This window comes from Oryx dammah, unplaced genomic scaffold, assembly GCF_014754425.2.
Source record: "Oryx dammah isolate SB20612 unplaced genomic scaffold, SCBI_Odam_1.1 HiC_scaffold_22, whole genome shotgun sequence".
NCBI lineage: Eukaryota > Metazoa > Chordata > Mammalia > Artiodactyla > Bovidae > Oryx > Oryx dammah.
In genome coordinates, this window is record NW_024070206.1 from 27,551,780 (window position 1) to 27,572,042 (window position 20,263).

Below are 20,263 nucleotides of genomic sequence, written 5' to 3' on the forward strand. Positions count from 1 at the left end.
GCCGTGCTGGCGGCCGCCGGCGGCGCGCGGGGTCGGCGCGGGGCTGCGGGGCCGCGATCGCCAGCGCCTGGGGCCCGGAGCCCGGGACGCGGCGGTGGGCAGGGGGCTGGGGGGCGCAGGGCACACGGTGGGGCCACCTCCAGGCTGCGCGCGGCCCACGCTTCCGCAGCCGCCGCCACCTGACGTTTCTAAGCAGTATTTCGGGCTTTTAGAGAATTAAAACAAAACAACAAACCCCGTCACCATCACTGTCAGGACTCTCTGGGCGATGACCTGCGTCGGAGTGACAGCGGTGGAGTCGAGTCGGGGGGACGCGCCATCCCGACCCGGCGAGTGGGCCTGGGCGCTGGCGGGGGTGGAGGGGGGCGCCGAGGTGACCCCGTGTCCTTCGCCCAGAGCGTCCCCGGGGCGGGAAGAAATATGGCACAAGCGAGAAGGTCCCATAAATCTGGTTTGAAAAATAAAAACCAAAACCAAAAAGAGAAAAAGAAAAGAAAAGAAAAACTCTCGAATTAAAACCATGCTATTAAGTCAGAAATCGCATGTATTCGTTTTCTTCCTGAAACGTCCGCTGGAGCACCCGAGATCGGTGGAGTGACGGAGGATGCGCTGCCGTTTGCGGGGGTGATTGCGCGTCCTCTCCGGGTCTCGCGGCTCCTCCGGAAGCGGCGCACAACGGCCGCCCCCCCTGCCCCCGTCACCTTTCCCCGTTTGGCCGCCAGGCCCCCGCCCCCCCCGCCCGATTGGCGGCTGGGTTCGGCTGGATTCGAGTGGCGAAGAGCGGTGTGGCGCGCGCGGCCCAAATAAATCAGCCCTGGGGACAGGCCGCACCCGGGAGCCAGCCCCCCTCCAGGGATGAGGAGGGCAGGTCGGGGAGGCAGGCTTGCTCCGGAGGGGCCGCTCCCCGGGTCTAAATGATCCTGAGAGGAACGATTTCGTTCCAGATTAGCCAATCCCCAAGGAAGAGAGAGGCGTTAGGAAAAGAAAAGCGGGGTGGGGGTGAGGGGGGGTGGTGGATAAAGAAAGGAAAAGAAACAACTTCTAAGGACATAACCGTCTACCTGGAGCACTGTGGAGGCCTTGGCCAGCTCTTGCGGTGCCCTTCTTTCTTTGCGCCCTCTAATATCCCCCACTTTCCGGGACCAGCTGGGGCTCTCAGAGGAAGCTCAGAGCGCCGGGCCTGGGGCCCCTGGGAGGGTGGCTTTGAAAATGTGCCGCTCCTCAGGGGTGTTGTCCCCAGGGCCAAAGTCGATGCGTTGGGAAAACTGCAAACTGGAAGGGTCAGGCAATCTGGCTTTCTGTCTGAATCAATTCCATGGGTCAAACAGTTTTATTTTTTAGTTAATTGGCAAGAAAAAGAAAACTAGTCTTTAAAAAAAAATTGTGACCTTGCAAGAGAGCAAACAATTACCGCCCTGCCCCCACCTTTGTTCTGAGGAATACTCAAACGCGATCGGAGTTCTGGGGCGGGGTGGCGGGGGACGGGAGTAAAACGTCAGGTCCTTTCTCGAGCCTTAGAAATCGCACATAGTGAAGTTGGTGGGCGTCCCGCCTCTCACCTCTGTCCCGGCCGTCCGGGGGCCAGGGCACCCTCTCCCGGCTGCTGCGGAGTGGCCGGAAAAGCAGGTCTCTGGGGATCATCTGTTGTCCAAAGAAATTTACACGGTCATCCCCGTAATTGCAAATATAAAGTAATACACACAGCAGGAATCAGTTTCTTGCGGGGGGGTGGAAGGGGGCTCAGTCTTTTTTGGGTTCAAACTTGGAGGCCATTCACAGCCTGTATTCCCAACTTAGCCAAAGGATTTATTTGTTAACTTGGTTTCATTAGAAATCACTTCACTGAGTATGTATTTTAAAAAAGAAAACTTTGCTTTTGAGAACAGACCTCAGAAACATTTAAGAACCCTTGGACTCAAAGAAAATCAAATGCCCACAACCGTTCTGTAACGGCTTATAGACGAGCTTTTGCAAAACTCAGTCTGCGTAAAAATTAGGTCAGAATTCAGGTTAAAAAAAAAAAAGGCATTGGAAGCCCTGGTCGGAGCTAAGTGAACGGCGGACGCCGGGTTATCTGTTCGGGTAGAAGCATTCGATCGAACCCAGGTTAAATTTTAAAGCCCCTGGATCCTGCTCCAGTCGCTAGTCTTTCCAGAGTTTTCTGCCTTCAGTCTTTCGGAATTGCGGCCGCGCTGAAACTGGGAGCCGCCGCAGTGGTCGGGGGAGGTAAAGAGGAATGTAATAAAAGTGACTAAATTGGATGAGAACGGTTTATGGACCTTCTCGGTAGCAATTTGAAATTCAGAAGTGTTTAGCAGCAATTTACAACGAAGAATGTGGGGGAAAAAAAAGAATCGCCGACTTTCTCCATGCCGTTCCCTCCTCCCTCGGGCTGCCAGGCCCTGTCCCCTTGTCCCCTAGGACTCACAGGTTCACAGTTACATCTAGAGGAAACATAAATTTACCCAGGAGGTGTCATGATCTCTAGAAACCCTATTTTACCAAGTCTCTACCTAACCTGGTTCAACTCTGCTAAGGCGCCTCTCCCTTCTCCAGCTGGAAACACACATATACACAAACACACACACACACTTCAGGGAGACTGACCTTTAGAAAATCATTTACTTCGATTTACCTAAAAAAAAAAAAAAAAACTGTAAAAATCCATTCCCACAAAACAACTCCTCTTGCCCTAGTTAAAACTCTCTCTCTCTCGACAGCCTCCCGAGGTCACATCTGTTGGAAAAAATCCTTTTTGCGCGTGAAAGGGAGCGAGACATACATCACGGCTCCTGCAGAGGACGAACCTGCGGCCCCGCGACGCCCTGCTGACAGATCGGCGCTGATAACCCCGCGACGTTCATTTCCAGCCCCTCTGCCAGCCAAGGACCGTATCAGTTTGTACACAGTTGTGATAACCATTTGGAGGGAGAGAAGAAGGGGTGTGTATGTGAAGGCGGGGGCGTGGGGAAGAGGTATTTCTCGCTGGGACCGGGGAAGGTGACCCCCTCCTCTTGCCAACGACTTATCTGAGACTTACCTGAAGTTCTCCAGGGAAAGTTCAGAGCAAACGGGACACCCAAACTGGGAGAGCACCTCCGGGCGCGACTGGCGTGGAAACCCCTTTCCACTCTGCGCACTTCAGGGACTAACCTTTCCGTGCACCGTGACCCCGAATTAAAAGTTTCAGGTTAGCTGGGGAGTGCAGATGGGAAGCTCCCGAAACTTCCCAGGAATTTAGCACATTTAGTAGGACAGAGATAGGGAGTTGGACATTCGAGTTCTTTCTTTCTTAGATCCCAGGAGACGAGACCCCCGACGGCCACCAAGACCTCGAGAAGAGATCGGGAGAGTTTAAGGTCGGTCACACACAACTGTGGAGCAAAAAAAGCTCATTTACTGGGTCGAGAGGAGAGGGGAAGGCCGGCGGAGGAAAGCATGGTCTCCCCCTTATTAGGGGGGAGCGCTGACCCGAGAGCTGGCGGGTCGCTCCGGCTGCGGTGGCTGCGTGGGGTTGTGCATAGTCAACTCCTCCCGCGCCATCGCCCTCCCCTCCCCCCAACCCGCCCCCTTGAGCGCGCGTGTAACGGAGGGCGGAGGAATGGGTGTGGGTCGCCAGCCAGATCAGGCATTCTGCCACCTCCGCCCCTCCCCCGGCGTCCCCGGGATCGGCGCCCCCTGGATGGACTGGCCTCCTGCTCCCAGGACGGCGCTCGCTGCTCAGCCCACACCCGCAGGCTGCGCGGGGCTCATTGTCTGCCGGGGCGGCGCGCTCCCCTCCCCCCGCCGCTCGGCGTCCCCTCCCCACCCTCTTTTCTCTCCTCCCCTCGCTCCCTCCTCCTCCTCTTCACCTCCAGCGCCCAGCTGCTCGCAGAACGCAGTTCCGACCCACAGCCTGGCACCCTTCGGCGAGCGCTGTTTGTTTAGGGCTCGGTGAGTCCAATCAGGAGCGCAGGCTGCAGTTTTCCGGCAGAGCAGTAAGAGGCGCCTCCTCTCTCCTTTTTATTCACCAGCAGCACCGCGCAGACCCCGGACTCGCGCTCGCCTGCCGGCGCCCTCGGCCTCTCCGCGCTCGGGAGCACCCTCCGCCACGGCTGTTCTCCATGCGCAGCGCCCACCCGAGGTTCGGCTGCTTCCTTTCTTGCCCCAACTCCCCTCTTTCCCCCTCTGCACCTCCCCTCCCTAGTCGCAGGCCCCTTGGCCTCGGCTCTCCGGCCCTCTGCGGGCCGAGATCGGCTCCGGGGGTGTCTACCTTCTCCATTCCCGGCAGGCTCCCAGGTTCCCGGGACACCGCGGACCAACTTATGGTGTCTTTTCCTCTCCCCGAAGCGCTTATCTGCCCTCAGCCTTATCTCAGAGTTATCTTGGCGCAAAGGGGCGGGAGCCGGCAGTCAGGCAGGCAGAGAATTCTTTCTTGCTATCTACCCCGGGTCTGTGTGTGGGTATTAATTTTGGTATGGTTATCTCCGATGAGCCGAAGCGATTTGAGGAAGCGGCCCCGAGAAGGCCAGTCCGGCTGCGTTCACCTCCCTCCTCCACCCCCTCCCAGTCTCCCTGTCATTCTTCCTGCTCTCCCTTTTGGGGTGGCCTCGGCTCCGGGGCGGTCTCACGTCCCCCCACCCCACCCCCTTGCATTTCCCCCTCCTTTTTTCTGCACTCCGCTCCACCCCGCGACGTCCGATTCTAGAACGGTCTGGCTTTTCCGTGGCTGGGGATGACCGCGGGGTGGGCCGGGGTGGCCTGGCCGGCGTGGGCCAGCCGGCGTGAGCGCACGCGCTGGCGGCTGTATAGGCGAGCGGTACCTAAGGTGCGTGGCGCCGGGGACGTGGGGTGGGCAGGAGATTCCGGCCTCGCGGACATCCCGCACAGCTGTGTGTCCCGAAGGTCTGAGACTCCGGTCTCCGCCCTGGCGCCCCACCTTCCCAAGGCTGGGTTGTATTTCACTGCAGGGCTCGCGTTCTGTCTCAGCGCAGTCCAGGAAGCTCTGGGAAAGCCCGAGTGGGAGAATGCGGCGGTTTCGTTTTCGGGGGACAGGTTGCCTTCCCTACGCTAATGATTTTCACGCGGGCAGCCCTCACCCCGACCCATTTTGGGCGAGCGACCGCGGTACGGAGGCAGGATAAGGCAGCACAGACACTCATGGCTCCTTAAAAAGTTCCTTTGTGTGCCATTGGCCGGCAGGGAGCCACTTTGGGGCGGAAGGAAAACCTCGGCCAGTCTCCCAGTCACCCCTGGGATCTGGCGCGCGCGGATGAAGGATGCTGCGTCGGGGGTGGGAAGGGAGCTAGAGGGGATCCACGCCTTGCGGGTGAGGAGGAGCGGGTATCCTGGCCCCGGGAGGACCCTGGGGCGGCTGCGCAGGCTCCAAGCTCCTTCCCCACCCCTGGAACCCGGAGCAGAAAATGGGATTTTTGAGGAATCTCATTAGCTGGAGAGAAGAGTGGAGGTGAGACGCGGTGCAGCCCGCGCCTTTGATAAGTCCTTTTAAAAATTTCTCTTCTCGACCCTGTCTCCCTCCCCGTCTAGTCTCAGGAGCTAAAAGTCAGCTTGCAGCGGCGCCGGACCGTGGATGGCCTTGACTGACGGCGGCTGGTGCCTGCCGAAGCGCCTTGGGGCCGCGCCTCCTGCGGACGCCAGCGACTCCGGAGCCTTTCCAGCGCGGGAGCCCTCCACGCCGCCTTCCCCCATCTCCTCCTCTTCCTCCTGCTGCTCTCGGGGTGGGGAGCGCGGCCCCGGCGGCGCCAGCAACTGCAGGACGCCGCAGCTCGACACGGAGGCGGCGGCGGGACCCACGGCCCGCTCGCTGCTGCTCAGTCCCTACGCCTCGCATCCCTTCGGGGCTCCCCACGGACCTTCGGCGCCGGGGATCTCGGGCCCCGCGGGCACCCTGTCGAGCTGGGAGGACCTACTGCTCTTCGCTGACCTCGACCAAGCCGCGACCGCCAGCAAGCTGCTGTGGTCCAGCCGCGGCGCCAAGCTGAGCCCTTTCGCGCCCGAGCAGCCGGAGGAGATGTACCAGACCCTAGCCGCCCTCTCCAGCCAGGGGCCTGCAGCTTACGACGGCTCGCCCGGCGGCTTCGTGCACTCGGCGGCCGCCGCCGCTGCAGCCGCGGCCGCCGCGAGCTCCCCGGTCTACGTCCCCACCACGCGCGTAAGCTCCATGCTGCCCGGCCTGCCGTACCTACAAGGGGCGGGCGGCGGGCCCGCCAATCACGCGGGGGGCGCTGGCGCGCACCCCGGCTGGCCCCAGGCCTCGGCCGATAGCCCCCCGTATGGCAGCGGAGGCGGCGCGGCGGCCGGCGGGGCGGCGGGGCCCGGCAGCGCCGGCTCAGCCGCGGCGCACGTCTCGGCGCGCTTCCCTTACTCGCCCAGTCCGCCCATAGCCAACGGCGCGGCCCGGGACCCCGGGGGCTACGCGGCGGCCGGCGGTGGGGCCGCGGGCGGCGTGAGCGGGGGCGGCAGCGGCCTAGCGGCCATGGGCGGCCGCGAGCACCAGTATGGCTCGCTGTCGGCCGCGCGGCCGCTGAACGGGACGTACCACCACCATCACCACCACCACCCGAGCGCCTACTCGCCCTACGTAGGGGCCCCGCTGACGCCCGCCTGGCCCGCCGGACCCTTCGAGACCCCGGTGCTGCACAGCCTGCAGAGCCGCGCCGGAGCCCCGCTCCCGGTGCCGCGCGGCCCCGGAACAGGTAAGGGCCAGGGTCGCGCCGTGGCGTGCGGGTTGGAGGGCGCGAGGCGGGTTTGGAGCAGCTTTTTGACCCTGGCCCTGTTTCCGGGGCTCTCCTAGTGTGGGTGCCCGGAGTCTGGCCGCGTTGCGATGGTGCTTCTGTTTTGCACGAGAGAGACTAGATGCGCCGGTACGCCTCAGTCCAGGGACTGCAGTGGGCCTTTGGGGAAAGTGAGCCCAGGAGGGACCCGGCAGGGCCTGAGCCTGGTCGCAGACCCCAGTTTTCCCGGGTGGAGGGGTGGGACTCCCATTTGGGAAGGTGACTTTAGGCGAGTGCTGAGCATGGCAATCACCCTCTCCTCAGATACAGTCTTACCCAATTCAGCTCTCCAAAGATCGGGAGTTGAGTGTGTTTTTCTCAAGGAGAGTGTTTTTATTAAAAGAGCCCCACGGTGGAAAAGGACCTGGTTGGCATCTCCCTGCGTCTCGTTGGGAGGGAAGGCAGAGAGGTTAGCCTCGTGACTGTCCCGAGGGAAAGCTGGTGGAAGGGCCCTTTCGCTTGGCATCAACAGGCGGGGTGTCTGCGGCTGCTGCTCCCGTCTGCACCCCACCTCCAGTCTGGGACCAGGGGTACCCCAGCACCCACACCTATTCCTCCGCCAGAGTGCACGCCAATAATTTTTCAGTTTCCAATCCCACTCATGCTTTCCATTCCAGTGTCTGGGGGCAGTTTGGAGTGAGCTGGGAAGAGTTGTCAAAGACCCCCTGCGCGTTCTTGAAGAGCGTTTGTCCTGCTCAAGCTGGGAGGGTGTGAACTGTTGTCTGGGCCGACGAAGGGGTTTTGGCTTCTTTCCTCAGCCGCAGGGTTCTGGATCCTTCTTCGTGCTTTTAGGGGTCTGTCTTTGTATTTCACGCGTTTGCTATAACTTGACAGTTTCCTAAGACCAAAAAAAAAAAAAAAACCCACAAAAAACCCCTTTTGGTCCACTGCTTCTTTAAGGGGTGTTGTGGGTGTCAGAAGGGGGCAAAGACAAGGAGGCCTTTCAGCCTAAATTATCCCACCTGGGATTGGCACTCCCCAGGGCTGGGCTCCTCATTTAGGACTTTTAGGGGTCCTGGTAAATGAGGGTCAAGTGGGGCACAGCCAGTCTTGTGCTCAGGGACAATCTGGGAATGCCAGTGGCCTGAAGGTGAAGGATCTGACTTGAACCTCCCTCTCTCAGTAACATTGGGCCGAAAATCTTTACAGTCTGTGGGTCTGAGTGTAGAGTGGGGGTGGGGAGGGGCCCCGTTGAGGTTTGGAGACTGCAGAGAACAGAGCTAGGTCACTCTTGCTGCTCCACGGGGACCCATGTCTGGCTCCTGGGAGCAGAGAGACTGGGAGACCCATCTTCAAATGATGGGGAGGAGGTGGAGGTTGGGGTGTGAGGCGCTTGTCAAGTTGGGGATCCAGCAGGGAATCTGAAAGCTTGTGTGAATTGTGTTGGGGGCAGTTCTGCTGGCCTGACGGACACACCTTAGCCTGACCTCCATTTCCCTTTGCCCGGTTTCAGCATTTCACGGGACAGAGGAAGAGCAGCAGTCGAAAAGGCAGAATGGAAGTCTTGGGTTGTTTAAACTGATTGGTTCTGTGAAGAAAACCCTTTTAGAGGGGTTGGGTGCAGTTACAGACAAGTTATAAGTTATTTCATTTTAAACGTAGTCTATCCTTTCACTATTTTTTTTGCTTTCTGGGTAGGATGCTGCAAAGTTAGAAAAGTCTTGTATAGATTCAGATTTTTTTTTTTTTTTTTTTTTTTAGGGAGAGGGGTTTGGGAACACCCAACTTTTGTGTAAAGAGTCTTTTAAGAAGGCAGGAAGCAGCTGAGAATAAGCCAGTCTGAGAGCTGGGGAGATGAATGACCCTAATTTTGCTTGTCCCCACAGGTATTCCCCTGCTAGAGAGACCTTGACCCCCAGCCCCTCTCCTCCCAGGTTCCTTATTCTCTGCTTCTCCACTCTGATTTTAAAAAAAAAAAATGGAGGCATTCTTTTAACTGATTTGAGTGGATGGCAGGGCTCAGTGTGAAGGCAGGGGTGTGGTTGCGTGCTCTGGAAACCTGGTGTGTCCACCTCTCCCTGGTGCTGGTTGGTGTGTGGTGGGGAGGCTGGGGGTGAGCTTTCCTGCTGAATTGGGTTCCATTCTCAGTCTGAGGATGACTTCACCCTTCTCCCCAGAGTCTGTCACTCCCTGGGGCACCCAAAGCAGACAAGTTAGGATGAATAGGGGGCTTACTGGGGGCCTGTTGGTGAGAGAGCTTCCAGCATAGTCAAATTTTGTGCTTTATAAAAAGTCGCATTTTTGCTTACAAAATCAAAGCTACCAAACAAGGAGTGGGAAAAGTATGGAGGGAATGGGAGCTGTAGATTTTACTTAATTAAAAATAGGCAAATTTCCTAAATTTTATTTATCCAAGCAGGGCTTTACATTTTGTCTCTAGGTTTTCAGCCGACCAAAGAGATTTACCTGGGGCGCTCACAGTCTTCTATTGGGAGTTTCTTTATTGTTCCCATCCTTCGAGAAGGAGGCCAGGCATGGGGCTGGGTTCTCCAGGGAATGCCCCACTTCTCCATGGAGAGGGGCTCTGATAGGTAACATTTTAAAGTCAACAACAAAGACAAATACCTTGTTTAACTTCAGTGTCCTTGAAGTCCTGAGCATTTTACTGATTACCGTAGTCAATAGTGGCTTTTAGGGCGGAGAAGAATAAATCTCTGTGATGTGTTCTAAGTTGCAGTATCCCCATGACAACTTTAAACTGGGGTTATGGGGGGTGCTAGTTTCTTTAAATTTATTTCTTGAGGAGGAAGGAAACTTGTTTTGCAGGGAAAATAATATTAATTGAATTAAAGATTTTTGTGTATCCAAATCAGACTGAAATATCTCTACAAAAGCTGATGGTAGACACAAGCTATAAACCAACCACTGACAAATAGAAAGAGAAAGAATAGAAAGTTTTGCTAACACAGTCTTCAAATAAACTCTAAAGTGTAATGTTTATTTACTTTAAAATTTGATTCAAAATGCCCCTTGAAAAAAGCCAAACTGTAACATTTAAATTTTGTGTAATATAAATAACTCTAAACAGTTATTTTAAAGCAAATATTTTCAAAAGTACTTGATAAGTACCCATCTCACTTTAGTTAATTGTTGATATTTAGCTGATTTAAGGGAAAGTAGTAAATGTTAAAATCATTTACTCTAAAGGCTTTTTTTTTTTTAAGTTAGCAGGTTTAGGTTAATTAATGAACTTTGGAAAACTAACCAAACAGTAAAATGACAAATACTAATTTAAATAGATGACATAAGTTGAAATTTTAGTGTAGGAAAGTAGGAAAAACTTTGATTTAGCACTGAAACAGTGCTGGTAATTTTCTGAATCCATTCAGTATCGACCGTTTGTAGAAATTTTGTAGATTGTAGCAATTAGACCCATTTTAAAATCATAATATTTTAGTGTTTGGTTTTTGTGACATGAAAATTAAACTAACATTCATCTCTGTTCTTACTAATTTCTTACTGCGTTTCCCCCCCAGGAGTCAGTATTAATTAATTGGTAAAAGTGCTCAAGAACAGTATCTCTAATTTCAGTTGTCTGTTCTTTATGGAGGAAAAGGAAGAGTGGTAGCCATAGCAAATACTTTCAGAAAATTACTTGAGATAAAACAGCCTCGTTATGTCCCGGGGTATTTACGGGGATATTTGCGGGTGGAGGCTGGGGTGAGCCATCACTGTTAATATTGCAAAGCTTACTCGGGTTTTGGCAAGTGGTATATCATAATTATGATGGATTTCAGTTTTGAAAAGCTTGGGAACAGCGGGAAAGGAGAGGTCAGGGGGCCCACACCGACCACCCCACGGCTCATCTCAACTCCGAGGTCCTTGGGGAGACGGAAGGCGGATGATCCGGGCCGGGTTTCTAGCTCTGTCACCGGACTTTGCAGGGCTTTGCACGGGGCGCGCCCAGGGGTGCAGAAGTATCGGACAAAATAATCGGTCAACAGATCGGTCGCGGTGACATCAACAGCCGGCTCCGGGCTGGGCCGCCGAGCAGAAAGGCCGGGTGGGGAAGGGCGCGGGAGCGGGCCCGGGGGACTCTGGGTGCGGGTTGTGGGGTTCGCGGGGTCGGTCGGGCGGGCGGGCGAGCGCGCGGCGGGACCTCACCGGCCTCTCGTCCCGCAGACCTGCTGGAGGACCTGCCCGAGAGCCGCGAGTGCGTGAACTGCGGCTCCATCCAGACGCCGCTCTGGCGGCGCGACGGCACCGGCCACTACCTGTGCAACGCCTGCGGTCTCTACAGCAAGATGAACGGCCTCAGCCGGCCCCTCATCAAGCCGCAGAAGCGCGTGGTGAGTGCGGGCGCCGCCCTCCCCAGCGGCCCGGCCCGGATCCGCGCGCTGCCCGCGGGGCCCGGGTCTCCCCGCCCGACCCGGCCGGCACCTGTGCCCGCGGCCTAGAGCGGACCCGAATTGGGGGTCCCGGGTAGTTTCAGCGCCCACCGGGGCAGATCGTCCCCGAAACTAGCCGCAGGGGAATGAAGGCAGCCCTCTGCCCAAATTCACACAGAGTGACATCCATCCTTAAATGAAAAAAAAAAAAAAAAAAAAGGAAGGTGTGGTGTGCTACTGTCTTTTTAAAAAAGTACCAACCCCCTATCTTTACACATCTCTAGATGTACTTGCAAATGCACTGAAATAATTTTGGAAGGAGATCCAAGGAATGAGTAATGTTAGTAACCTCCAGGGAGAGAAACAGACTACAGCCCCAGATCAAGTGAAGGTTTCTTTTCATTGTGGACTCTGGTCTGGTTTGGAGTCGATTTCTTGAAGAGATCTAGCTCCTCTGTAACATCCGGTAAAATGGATGTTAAAATGGAACCCACAGCACTCTTGTCCCCCAGGCTCGTCTCGAATCCCTTTGACTCTGTCCTTTCCACCTCCAGACCCCTTGCACCTCTTCAGATTAGTTTTAGCTCCAAATTCCATCCGTCCTTTGGATTGTCCTTGAGTCTAGTGAAAAATTTATTTACTCTAACTTTTGTTATTTTGAAATCTGGCTGTTCAGAGAACTACTGTTCATAGAGCTTGAGGGGGAAAATGCAGTCTGCACATTTTTCTCAAGTAGAAGATTTTCACCATCCCAACACATTCCACTATGATTTAAAGTGTGGGAATTTTGATTTTTCTTCAGGGATTAATCTCTTATTGTCCCCTGTGTTTTAAAGAAGGAAAGGGTATTTACTGCTGTCCTGATTAGAGAAAATAAATGAAAGCTTTCACACGCCCCACTGTAAGGCTAACATTTGTTTAGCCAAGTACTCATACTCTAATACCTTTTAAAGTAAAATATTTTACAGTTAGATGCCAGACATCTTAAGTATCCAAGCAATTTATTTAATTGTTATACTCTAATTAGCAGGAACAAATGCTACACATGTTGTTTGTGTTAAATAGATTAGAGTGAAATTGCATCACAATGTGAGTCTGCCACCTTAAAGAGAAGCAATTAGTTTTATGGTTGTTTTGTTTTTAATGCATTTAAAATAAAGTGGCCGAGGTTAATTTAATGAGTGTATGTGCCTTAAACTTGTTAGTCACCCGCAGCTTAGACTTTGCTTCAAAGGGCATCCTTAACTTCTGTGCCTGACTCCCTGTGTTTTTTCATTTTTCTTACATGCATCGTATTTAAAAAGTACTGCTGGTCAGTATTCCAAGGAAGTTCCTCGTCTTCATGCATTAGCCAATGTATGAACAATGAAGGTGATGATTATTTTGGGGAGAAGGCACATTGAACAGAGTCCTGGCTGAGCCCGGAAGGGCAACATTTTCTCAAGATTTAGCAAAACACTGGCAGAATAGTAGTCATTTCGTTTCTAGTGGCATTTTAAATTTGATCTGTTAACATCCATATTTAGAGAGTGGCCTTAGTTTTGTGCACTTACCAGTAAAAATAACTGTTAACAGGAAACACAAAACCCAGTTTTTAACATCTCTGAATCTATTAGTTTTCCTTCTGTATGGCAGGTGTCTTGGCAGTGACCAAGGTCCGACAATGTGCTTTGTAAATGGGTTATAAATGATACCAATTGAAGGGTGTGTCTATCAATTAGTTCTCCTGTGGGCTTCTTATTTATGGTTTTGCTGGATCTAGTTAGTTCTCAGACATAGAATGTTGAACCCAAGTTTGTTTAGCCAGCAGTACAGCTACCAATCACAGTGAATTTGAACTTGTAATACATTGCAAAATAAGAGATTTATGGTGTAACTTGAATTCCTTGTTAGCGATGAATATAACTGAGATCGCTTGTTACAAGAAACTTTTATAACCCACTCACCTTCATTTCACATGTTTATGGGGACTGGCTTCACTTATGATCTGCAGTTGACAGTCATAAAGTTCTTTGTTATAATGGCAAATTCTGATAACAAGTTTGCCTCACATTGGCTCCAAATTCCACTGCAAACTATCATAAATGACCTGTTTATAAAATGAACTTTCCTGTCCCTAATTTACTTATTTCATATTTATGAAGAGAAAGGAGTGCTCTTCTGGGAAGTTATTCTCTTTTAAGGATAAAGGAAAAAAAAAAAGACCCGAGGTGTAAGAGTTCATGTTCCCAAATAGTTCTGTCAGCCAAACATACTCGGTTCCACCAAAAGTCAAAGTGATTCTTTCTTAGCACTGACTTCTTAAAAATGTGCCAGTGCTAAGAGGCTTCCCAGTGTCTCTTTGGTTTTACAACTTGTCTGTAAAGAGTATGCTGTAGCAATAACAACAGGACGTGAGTTGTAAAAACAAAATTCAATTTTTAGCTTTTGACTTTGCCAACAAAGATTTTGAAAATCTCTCTTTTAATCTGAATAGTCAGTGCATGCTCAATCTATGTTTTGTCGTCTATTCTTTATAACTTCTTTTCTTAAATTAATCATCCGGCCAACTTCCCTAATTCTATATCTTTCAACTTGTTTTGGTCTTTTTCCCCATAGGTTTTTTTTTTTTTTTTTTAAACTGAAGTCATAGCACATTTTTAAAGTTGCCTATCTAGGTAATCGAAAAGCAAATTTAGATTTTTGTCATTCTAGGTAGGAACTTAGACTAGCTTAAAAAGCCCTTCTTTATAATTCACACATAATAGTTTAGAGAAGATAAACTCCACATAAGGATGTTATGGCTATAAAGGAAACATAGAAATCAGAGTGACAGTTGACCTTTTCTGATAAATTTAACCCTTTGTACTGAGAAGGAAAAGGCAACCCACTCCAGTATTTTTGCCTAGAGAATCCCAAGGACAGAGGAGTCTGGCAGGCTACCGTCCTTGGGGTTGCAAGAGGTTGACACGATTTTATCGACTAAAGTACCACCACCACGTGAGGAAAAGTACTATACTGACAGGGTAAATCAAATATAGCAGCATCACCAAGACAAGGCCAGCAGTAACACAGTGTTGTAGAATTTGCTTGTCCTTTGGAGAATGGATAATACAGAAAATTCAGGCAATAGGTGATCATGATGATAGTTAATGAGATGTATTAAAATATGTTTCTTTACAAAAATTTTTTGTGCATCTTCCAAAATTCATTTCTATTAATATATATAGGCTTTTCTACAGTTTCTAGTTTATTCCTCTGCACATATCTGAGAAATAGACCTGGTTATCTCAGTTTTCAGATGAGGCAGAGTCCCCAAAGCCACTTAACACATTGGCAGGCAGTTTGTTGATTGCATTTCTTTACTCAGACCTCTGACAACAACAGTGAGAGCAGGCATTGGCCAGTATTGTGACTGCTTAATCTATGCTAATGAGCTGGGGCAGGTCAGTTGATCTATATTACATGGGCACACTTTGGTCCAGGAAGGTCAACCTAATTACACTTCAAGGGTTTTTTTTTTTTTTCTTCCCTCAAGGGGGGACTGCTTATTTATAATAACCAGGACTGCTTGTTGCTGGCAGGGACACGACACATTGACGTGTGTAGCTTATATGTGAAAAGCACTTATGTCTGTCCACTCTCTTGTGCTGCTTTCTAGCCTTCCTCCCGGCGGCTTGGATTGTCCTGTGCCAACTGTCACACTACGACCACCACTTTGTGGCGCAGAAACGCCGAGGGCGAGCCTGTGTGCAATGCTTGTGGACTCTACATGAAACTCCATGGGGTGCGCCACCTCCTCTGCTTCTGTGTATCACTGTCCTGTTTGTACTTAGTTTCAGCTTCAAAAAAATCAGCAAAGGGGAGGGCATGGAGGTGAAGGGTCTGATTTTTGTATACGCACGTTTGTGAAGCTAGGGGCCTGTTAATTATTCTGGAAACTATTATCATACCAGTAAGAAACAAAAAGTGCTGCCGGTTAAACTCACACACATCTATAGTCAGACATCCAGATTGTAGAAATACAAAAATGTGGGAAATGTGCATTTTAGAACTGGTAAGATGGTAATAATCTTTTTTTTTTAAGCTGTAAAATTGAAGTCTAGTTGATTTATAATGTTGTGTTTCAGATGTACAGCACAGTGATTCAGCGATCCATATGTGTGTGTATATTCTTTTTCAGATTCTTTTCCATCCTAAGTTATTACAGAAGGTTAAGTATAGTTCCTTGTGCTGTACAGCAGGTCTTTGTTGGTTATCTATTTTGTATATAGTAGTGTGTGTATTTTAAAAAGCTGTACACTTAAAAAGAAAAAGACCATGGAAACTACTAGAAATGGACACTAACTAGTTTATAGCTTAAAAATGTGAGTGCAATCAAATACATCTGTACAGAAGAGTCATCACATTGGATAGCTCTAGTTAAAAAGATTCTACATTTTAAGTATAGCACAAGATATTATAAAATATGCCAATTTTAAAAAGAAAAATAACTGGTATATGTAGAAAGAAGAATTCACAATTTCTTTTGAAATAAAAATAAGTAATTCGGTGGTTTCACTCCGTAATTAAAAGTTGTTTAAGTTGAGGGAAGAGATTCTACCTGGCAAATCACCCCATTTCCCACCCCCCCGCCTCCCCCCCCCCAAGAATCTTTGCATTTGATGGGGAAAGTGTAGTCTTTGTGCAGTTGGAATCTATGAAGTGTGTATAAAAATTGGATTGAAATTTATGCCAAGTTCTTTTAAATGAGGGCCTTTAGTACTGACGTTCGGTCTTTAGTTAGTTTGGTTTTTCTGCAGTATAATATTTATTAAACTTATGGCCTATGTGAAAAATTTTTTAGGTGCCTCGACCGCTTGCTATGAAAAAAGAGGGAATTCAAACCAGGAAACGAAAACCTAAGAACATAAATAAGTCAAAAGCTTGCTCTGGTAAATATAAGAAAATGCTGTTCGACTGTAAAATATTTGCCAACTTTAGTAGAGTATATGTATATTTATGAGGTTAATTTTGACCGTTGCAGGTAATAGCAATAATTCTGTTCCCATGACTCCAACTTCCACCTCTTCTAACGCAGATGACTGCAGCAAAAATGCTTCCCCCACCACACAACCGGCAGCCTCAGGGGTAAGTGTTAAAACAGCATAGACTCTTTCTGAGCTAGTGAGTTGCTCTCCTGTATATTATCTCCAATTTTATCTTATCTGGTAGTACAATAATCTAAACCAACAGTTCAGTTTAGTTAGCTGATACCTAAGAATAGTTTTTAGAGGAAATTACATTTAAATGTCAACAAAATGACAAACTTAAGTACTTTACAAACCTCTTAATTAAGATCTATATCATTTTTTTATGGTTGAATTAACCTAAGTAAAAGCAAGAAGTTTGGGTTTGAAGTGCTTTAAATTGTTTTATTTCCAGGTTTTTATCTGAGTTTATATATGTGTGTATGTGTATACGTACCTATGTATGTATATCTATATATTTCTAGTGTAGATCAGGAAAAGTACCACAACTCAATGGTTTTATATATCCCAATGCCCATGATATTTAAATTGCTTTTGCTTATCTTATCAACGTCTTCCCTGGTGGCTCAGTGGTAAAGAATCTGCCTGCCAATAGATGAAGCAGCTGCAGGTTTGATCCCTGGGTTGGGAAGATCCCCTGGAGAAGGCAATGGCAACCAACTTCAATATTCCTGACTGGAAAATCCCAGGGGTGGAGAAATCTGGTGGGCTATAATCCGTGGGGTTGCAAAAGAGTCAACTGAGCAACTAAACAACAACAAATCTTATTGACTCCAGCCTTTTCTGTTCTCCTCTTCTCTTCCTTCTTTCCCCACTTTTTTTTTTTTTAAATCATCTACCCAAAGCAATACGTCATCACCATGAGCCACGTGCTGCTGTATTCACTGATCTTCACCTAACTGCTGGTCCTCTGCCGGGCTGGGCAGCCTTGCCTTCTTCTAATGTTCCTTGATTGTACCCAGGCTTATTTCAGCCTGAGGATGCCTGAGTTTTGGTGCAGATCACAGACTTAGTTTCAGTAAAGCCATGATTCAAACTCAGTTTTTCTCAAGTGAAGAGCACTTTCCCACCCTAGGGTTTCCCAGATTTACCTGGAATGCCCTTTAAAAATGACCTGGCCGCACCCTGGCCCTCAGAGATGCAGGCTGGCCCTGGGGCGGCAGGTTTTTGCAAAGTGCCCTGGGTGAGGATTACACTGAGACTAGTTTAGGATGAAACATTAGCATTAAAATCCCTACTTAGTAATTCTTTTTTCCATTGAATTTTGCTTTATTTGGGATACTTTGAAATACTACAGATTCCTGGGCTCCACCCTGGGTTTTCTGAGTCAGCGTCTCTAGGGGTGGGGCTTGGAAATTTGTGTTTTTGAACAATCACCGCAGGTGAAATTGAAACTACTGCCCTCGAGGTGTCTTTGAACTGGGAACCTTGGAGCTGGTATTTTTGCTGCCTTAAACTAACAAAAATTAGACATTAAAATAATCTGTTTTTAAACTGCTTTAAACGATATTTGATATTTTCTTTATCCTCCAATTCAAGCTCTTTTGGGGGGGGGTTCTTTAATAAACAGGTTCAGAGTTTCAAAACAGAAAAAGCTTTTTTGCTGTTATTTGTTGCAGACACATGTTCTTAAAGAACATTCTTGCCTTTATTACCTTCATAAAGGTGAATGCTGGTGAAGGACTTTTTTTTTTTTTTTTAACAAGAGGCTAACATGTAACTTAAAGAGTCTAAAGTGGTGAATAGAAGTTACTTGTAAGGAAATGAAAAGATCAATATTGTTTTAAAATTTCCTTTATTAAGCCCTAAGTCCTCAGAAGCAATTATGTAGAATGAAAGTGTGTTAGTCACTCAGTCATGTCCTACTCTGTGACCCCATAGACTGTAGTCTGCCACACTCCTCTGCCCATGATATTTCCCAGGCAAGAATACTGGAGTGGGTATCTATTCCCTTCTCCAGGGGATCTTAGGGCCGTTGGGGGAAGCAGGCTTACTTGGCGGAAGCCAACCTGCTCGCCGCCTTATGGAAACTGTCCCCTCCAAGGATAATTGAAGCCGACTCAGTGGTGTCCCCATGAGCGCCAGGGTGTATCTTTGTCGGTCCCTTGACCCTCCTGGGCTGACCGGTTCTGCGTGCGCGTGACCACTGTGGCAGCGGAGGTGCCATGAAGAGTCTGCTGGAGGCGTTAGCTGTGAGCAGCTGGCAGAAGCGTTTGTGAAAGGCGGCTGTGTTGACAAAGATGTGACATGTTCCCACTTAGGTCTCAGTTTATGATGTTGGAGGACAGCTGTTATTGTGACCGACTGCTTATAGGATTTTGTGAGCCCTAAAGGGGATGTTGCTATATCTCCGTAGCAAAGGTGTATTTGGTCTGTAGCCCAGGGTTCCTTCTTTGGCTTGACCCTTAAACCTCCTGTGGTGATAAGTCCGCACTGTGGATCTCCAGCGGCCCCTGTGACAGGCGGGGTGGAAATTAGTCCTGCAGGGAAGTCTTGGTTTAATAGGGACGACTGAACTCCAGAACAAAGGGTGATCATAGGCACGCTCCCAGTGGGACAAGGAAACGGGCCACGTGCTCGACTTAGAGACGTCAGTGGCTACATATCTGCTTCTCCCACCTTCCTTAAGGATCGTGAGTTAAAGCAGAGAAGTCGGGTCTTTGAGAAGAGACCTATCAGACTGGTTGTGTTAATTCCCGTCTGAAGAATCAGCTGCTGGAGATCACCAGCAGGCAGTCCTAGAGGACTTCTTTCTTTTACGTTCCGAGGCCCCCGCCGGTGGGCACGTTCAGCGATGGTCTTCTGAGGACCTGGTACCTGAGCAGATCTGGCTGGACTGGAGTATTCTAGCGGGAGAGATAGGAAAATCATTTTTGCACTGCTCTGAAGCTTCATGCTGTTGACTTTTTGGCATGTCTTAGCTTTCTGTTGCTCCTTTGTGTTTTACACTTGATTTTAGCCAAAAGGCTAAGAAGCGATGCCCCTTTGTGTTTTAACTGGACTTCTGTCTAATTCCTTCTCACGGTCATCAGCTCGCTGACCTGGCTCCCTTAGAACTCAGCTTCTCTGTTGCAGGCTGTGCCCGTGTGGTGTGGTTTGGGAGGTGGAGGGAGGGCAGTTTGTCTCCTTTATGAAAACAGGAAAACCTGTTGCTGCTGCCGCGCAGCCTGATAGTAAAATAACCCCTGTCTTGTTCCTTTTAGAATTTTTAAAAAATGATTGCAATAAATGATTTATTTGCTTTCATTTATATGACACTTATTATTCACTAGACCGTATTATCTTTCATTTTTCTTTTCCTTATTTTTTTCTGTGTTGATCAGAATTTTAGAATCAATTTCTTGTATGGAATTCTTTGGGTTGAGAAATGTGTTGAACTTAATTTTTGATACGTTGATTAATTTTGTGACTTTGGAACTTAAATTTCCCCAGAGTAGTTTTTTTATTCAGTGTAAAATTTTCTTATAGCTGTAAATTTACTGAAAAATGAGTCTTTAGTGGACCTGAATAGACATCAGATTTTCTTTGCCATTTGTGTTCTCTGTGGATTATAGGAATATTTAAATCTTTCACTCAATTCCATTCCTTGAGTTGTATTTTTATGGTATTTGTTGTTATTGTTATTAGACAAATATAATAACATTTTGTTTCAGCAATTCCCAAATAAGGTTTAACAAGTAGCCTCTGTAGACTCCTATCCCTCTTAGGACTTGTAGCTAAAAATTTATAAAATTGGAGGATACTTTGGATATGTACTCACATACATAGAGTGTGTGTGTATATATATTCTACATATACTTGTGCCATATGTTTATAACTCATCCCCCAATTTTTAGATAAAGGGTATTTCTCTTAATTTTCTTTGGGACAGGGAGGATTAATTTGGTGAGAAAATGAACAATAAGACAATGTCTGAGAATAAGAAATCACTGAACATATTTTGCCCGCCTGAAAGAAGTTCTGTTGAGGATTATTTTAAAAAGTTAAAGCCTACTTAAATTTATATTAACAGTGCAAATATAATGTTGAAGTCATCACTGAACACATAATGTTGAAATAAACACAAATTTCTGAGTAGCCTTTGCCTTGCAGTCATTGTTCTATTTAAGGAGCATTGTGCTGGGGTGACACTGTTTTTCATGTAGTAAAACAA

General features: G+C 48.8%; 1 protein-coding gene across 1 annotated transcript in view; it reads left to right on the top strand.

Annotated features, from left to right (window-relative positions):
- The first annotated feature begins 3,814 nt into the window (after positions 1–3,814).
- Positions 3,815–20,263, top strand: part of GATA6 (GATA binding protein 6) — a 31,481-nt gene continuing 15,032 nt past the window's right edge. The window contains exons 1-6 of the mRNA XM_040264719.1: positions 3,815–4,123; positions 5,527–6,695; positions 10,896–11,062; positions 14,742–14,867; positions 15,927–16,014; positions 16,107–16,210. Coding sequence (XP_040120653.1) covers positions 5,570–6,695; positions 10,896–11,062; positions 14,742–14,867; positions 15,927–16,014; positions 16,107–16,210 — 1,611 coding nt within the window. The 5' untranslated portion in view covers positions 3,815–4,123; positions 5,527–5,569. The remainder of the gene's footprint in view (positions 4,124–5,526; positions 6,696–10,895; positions 11,063–14,741; positions 14,868–15,926; positions 16,015–16,106; positions 16,211–20,263) is intronic.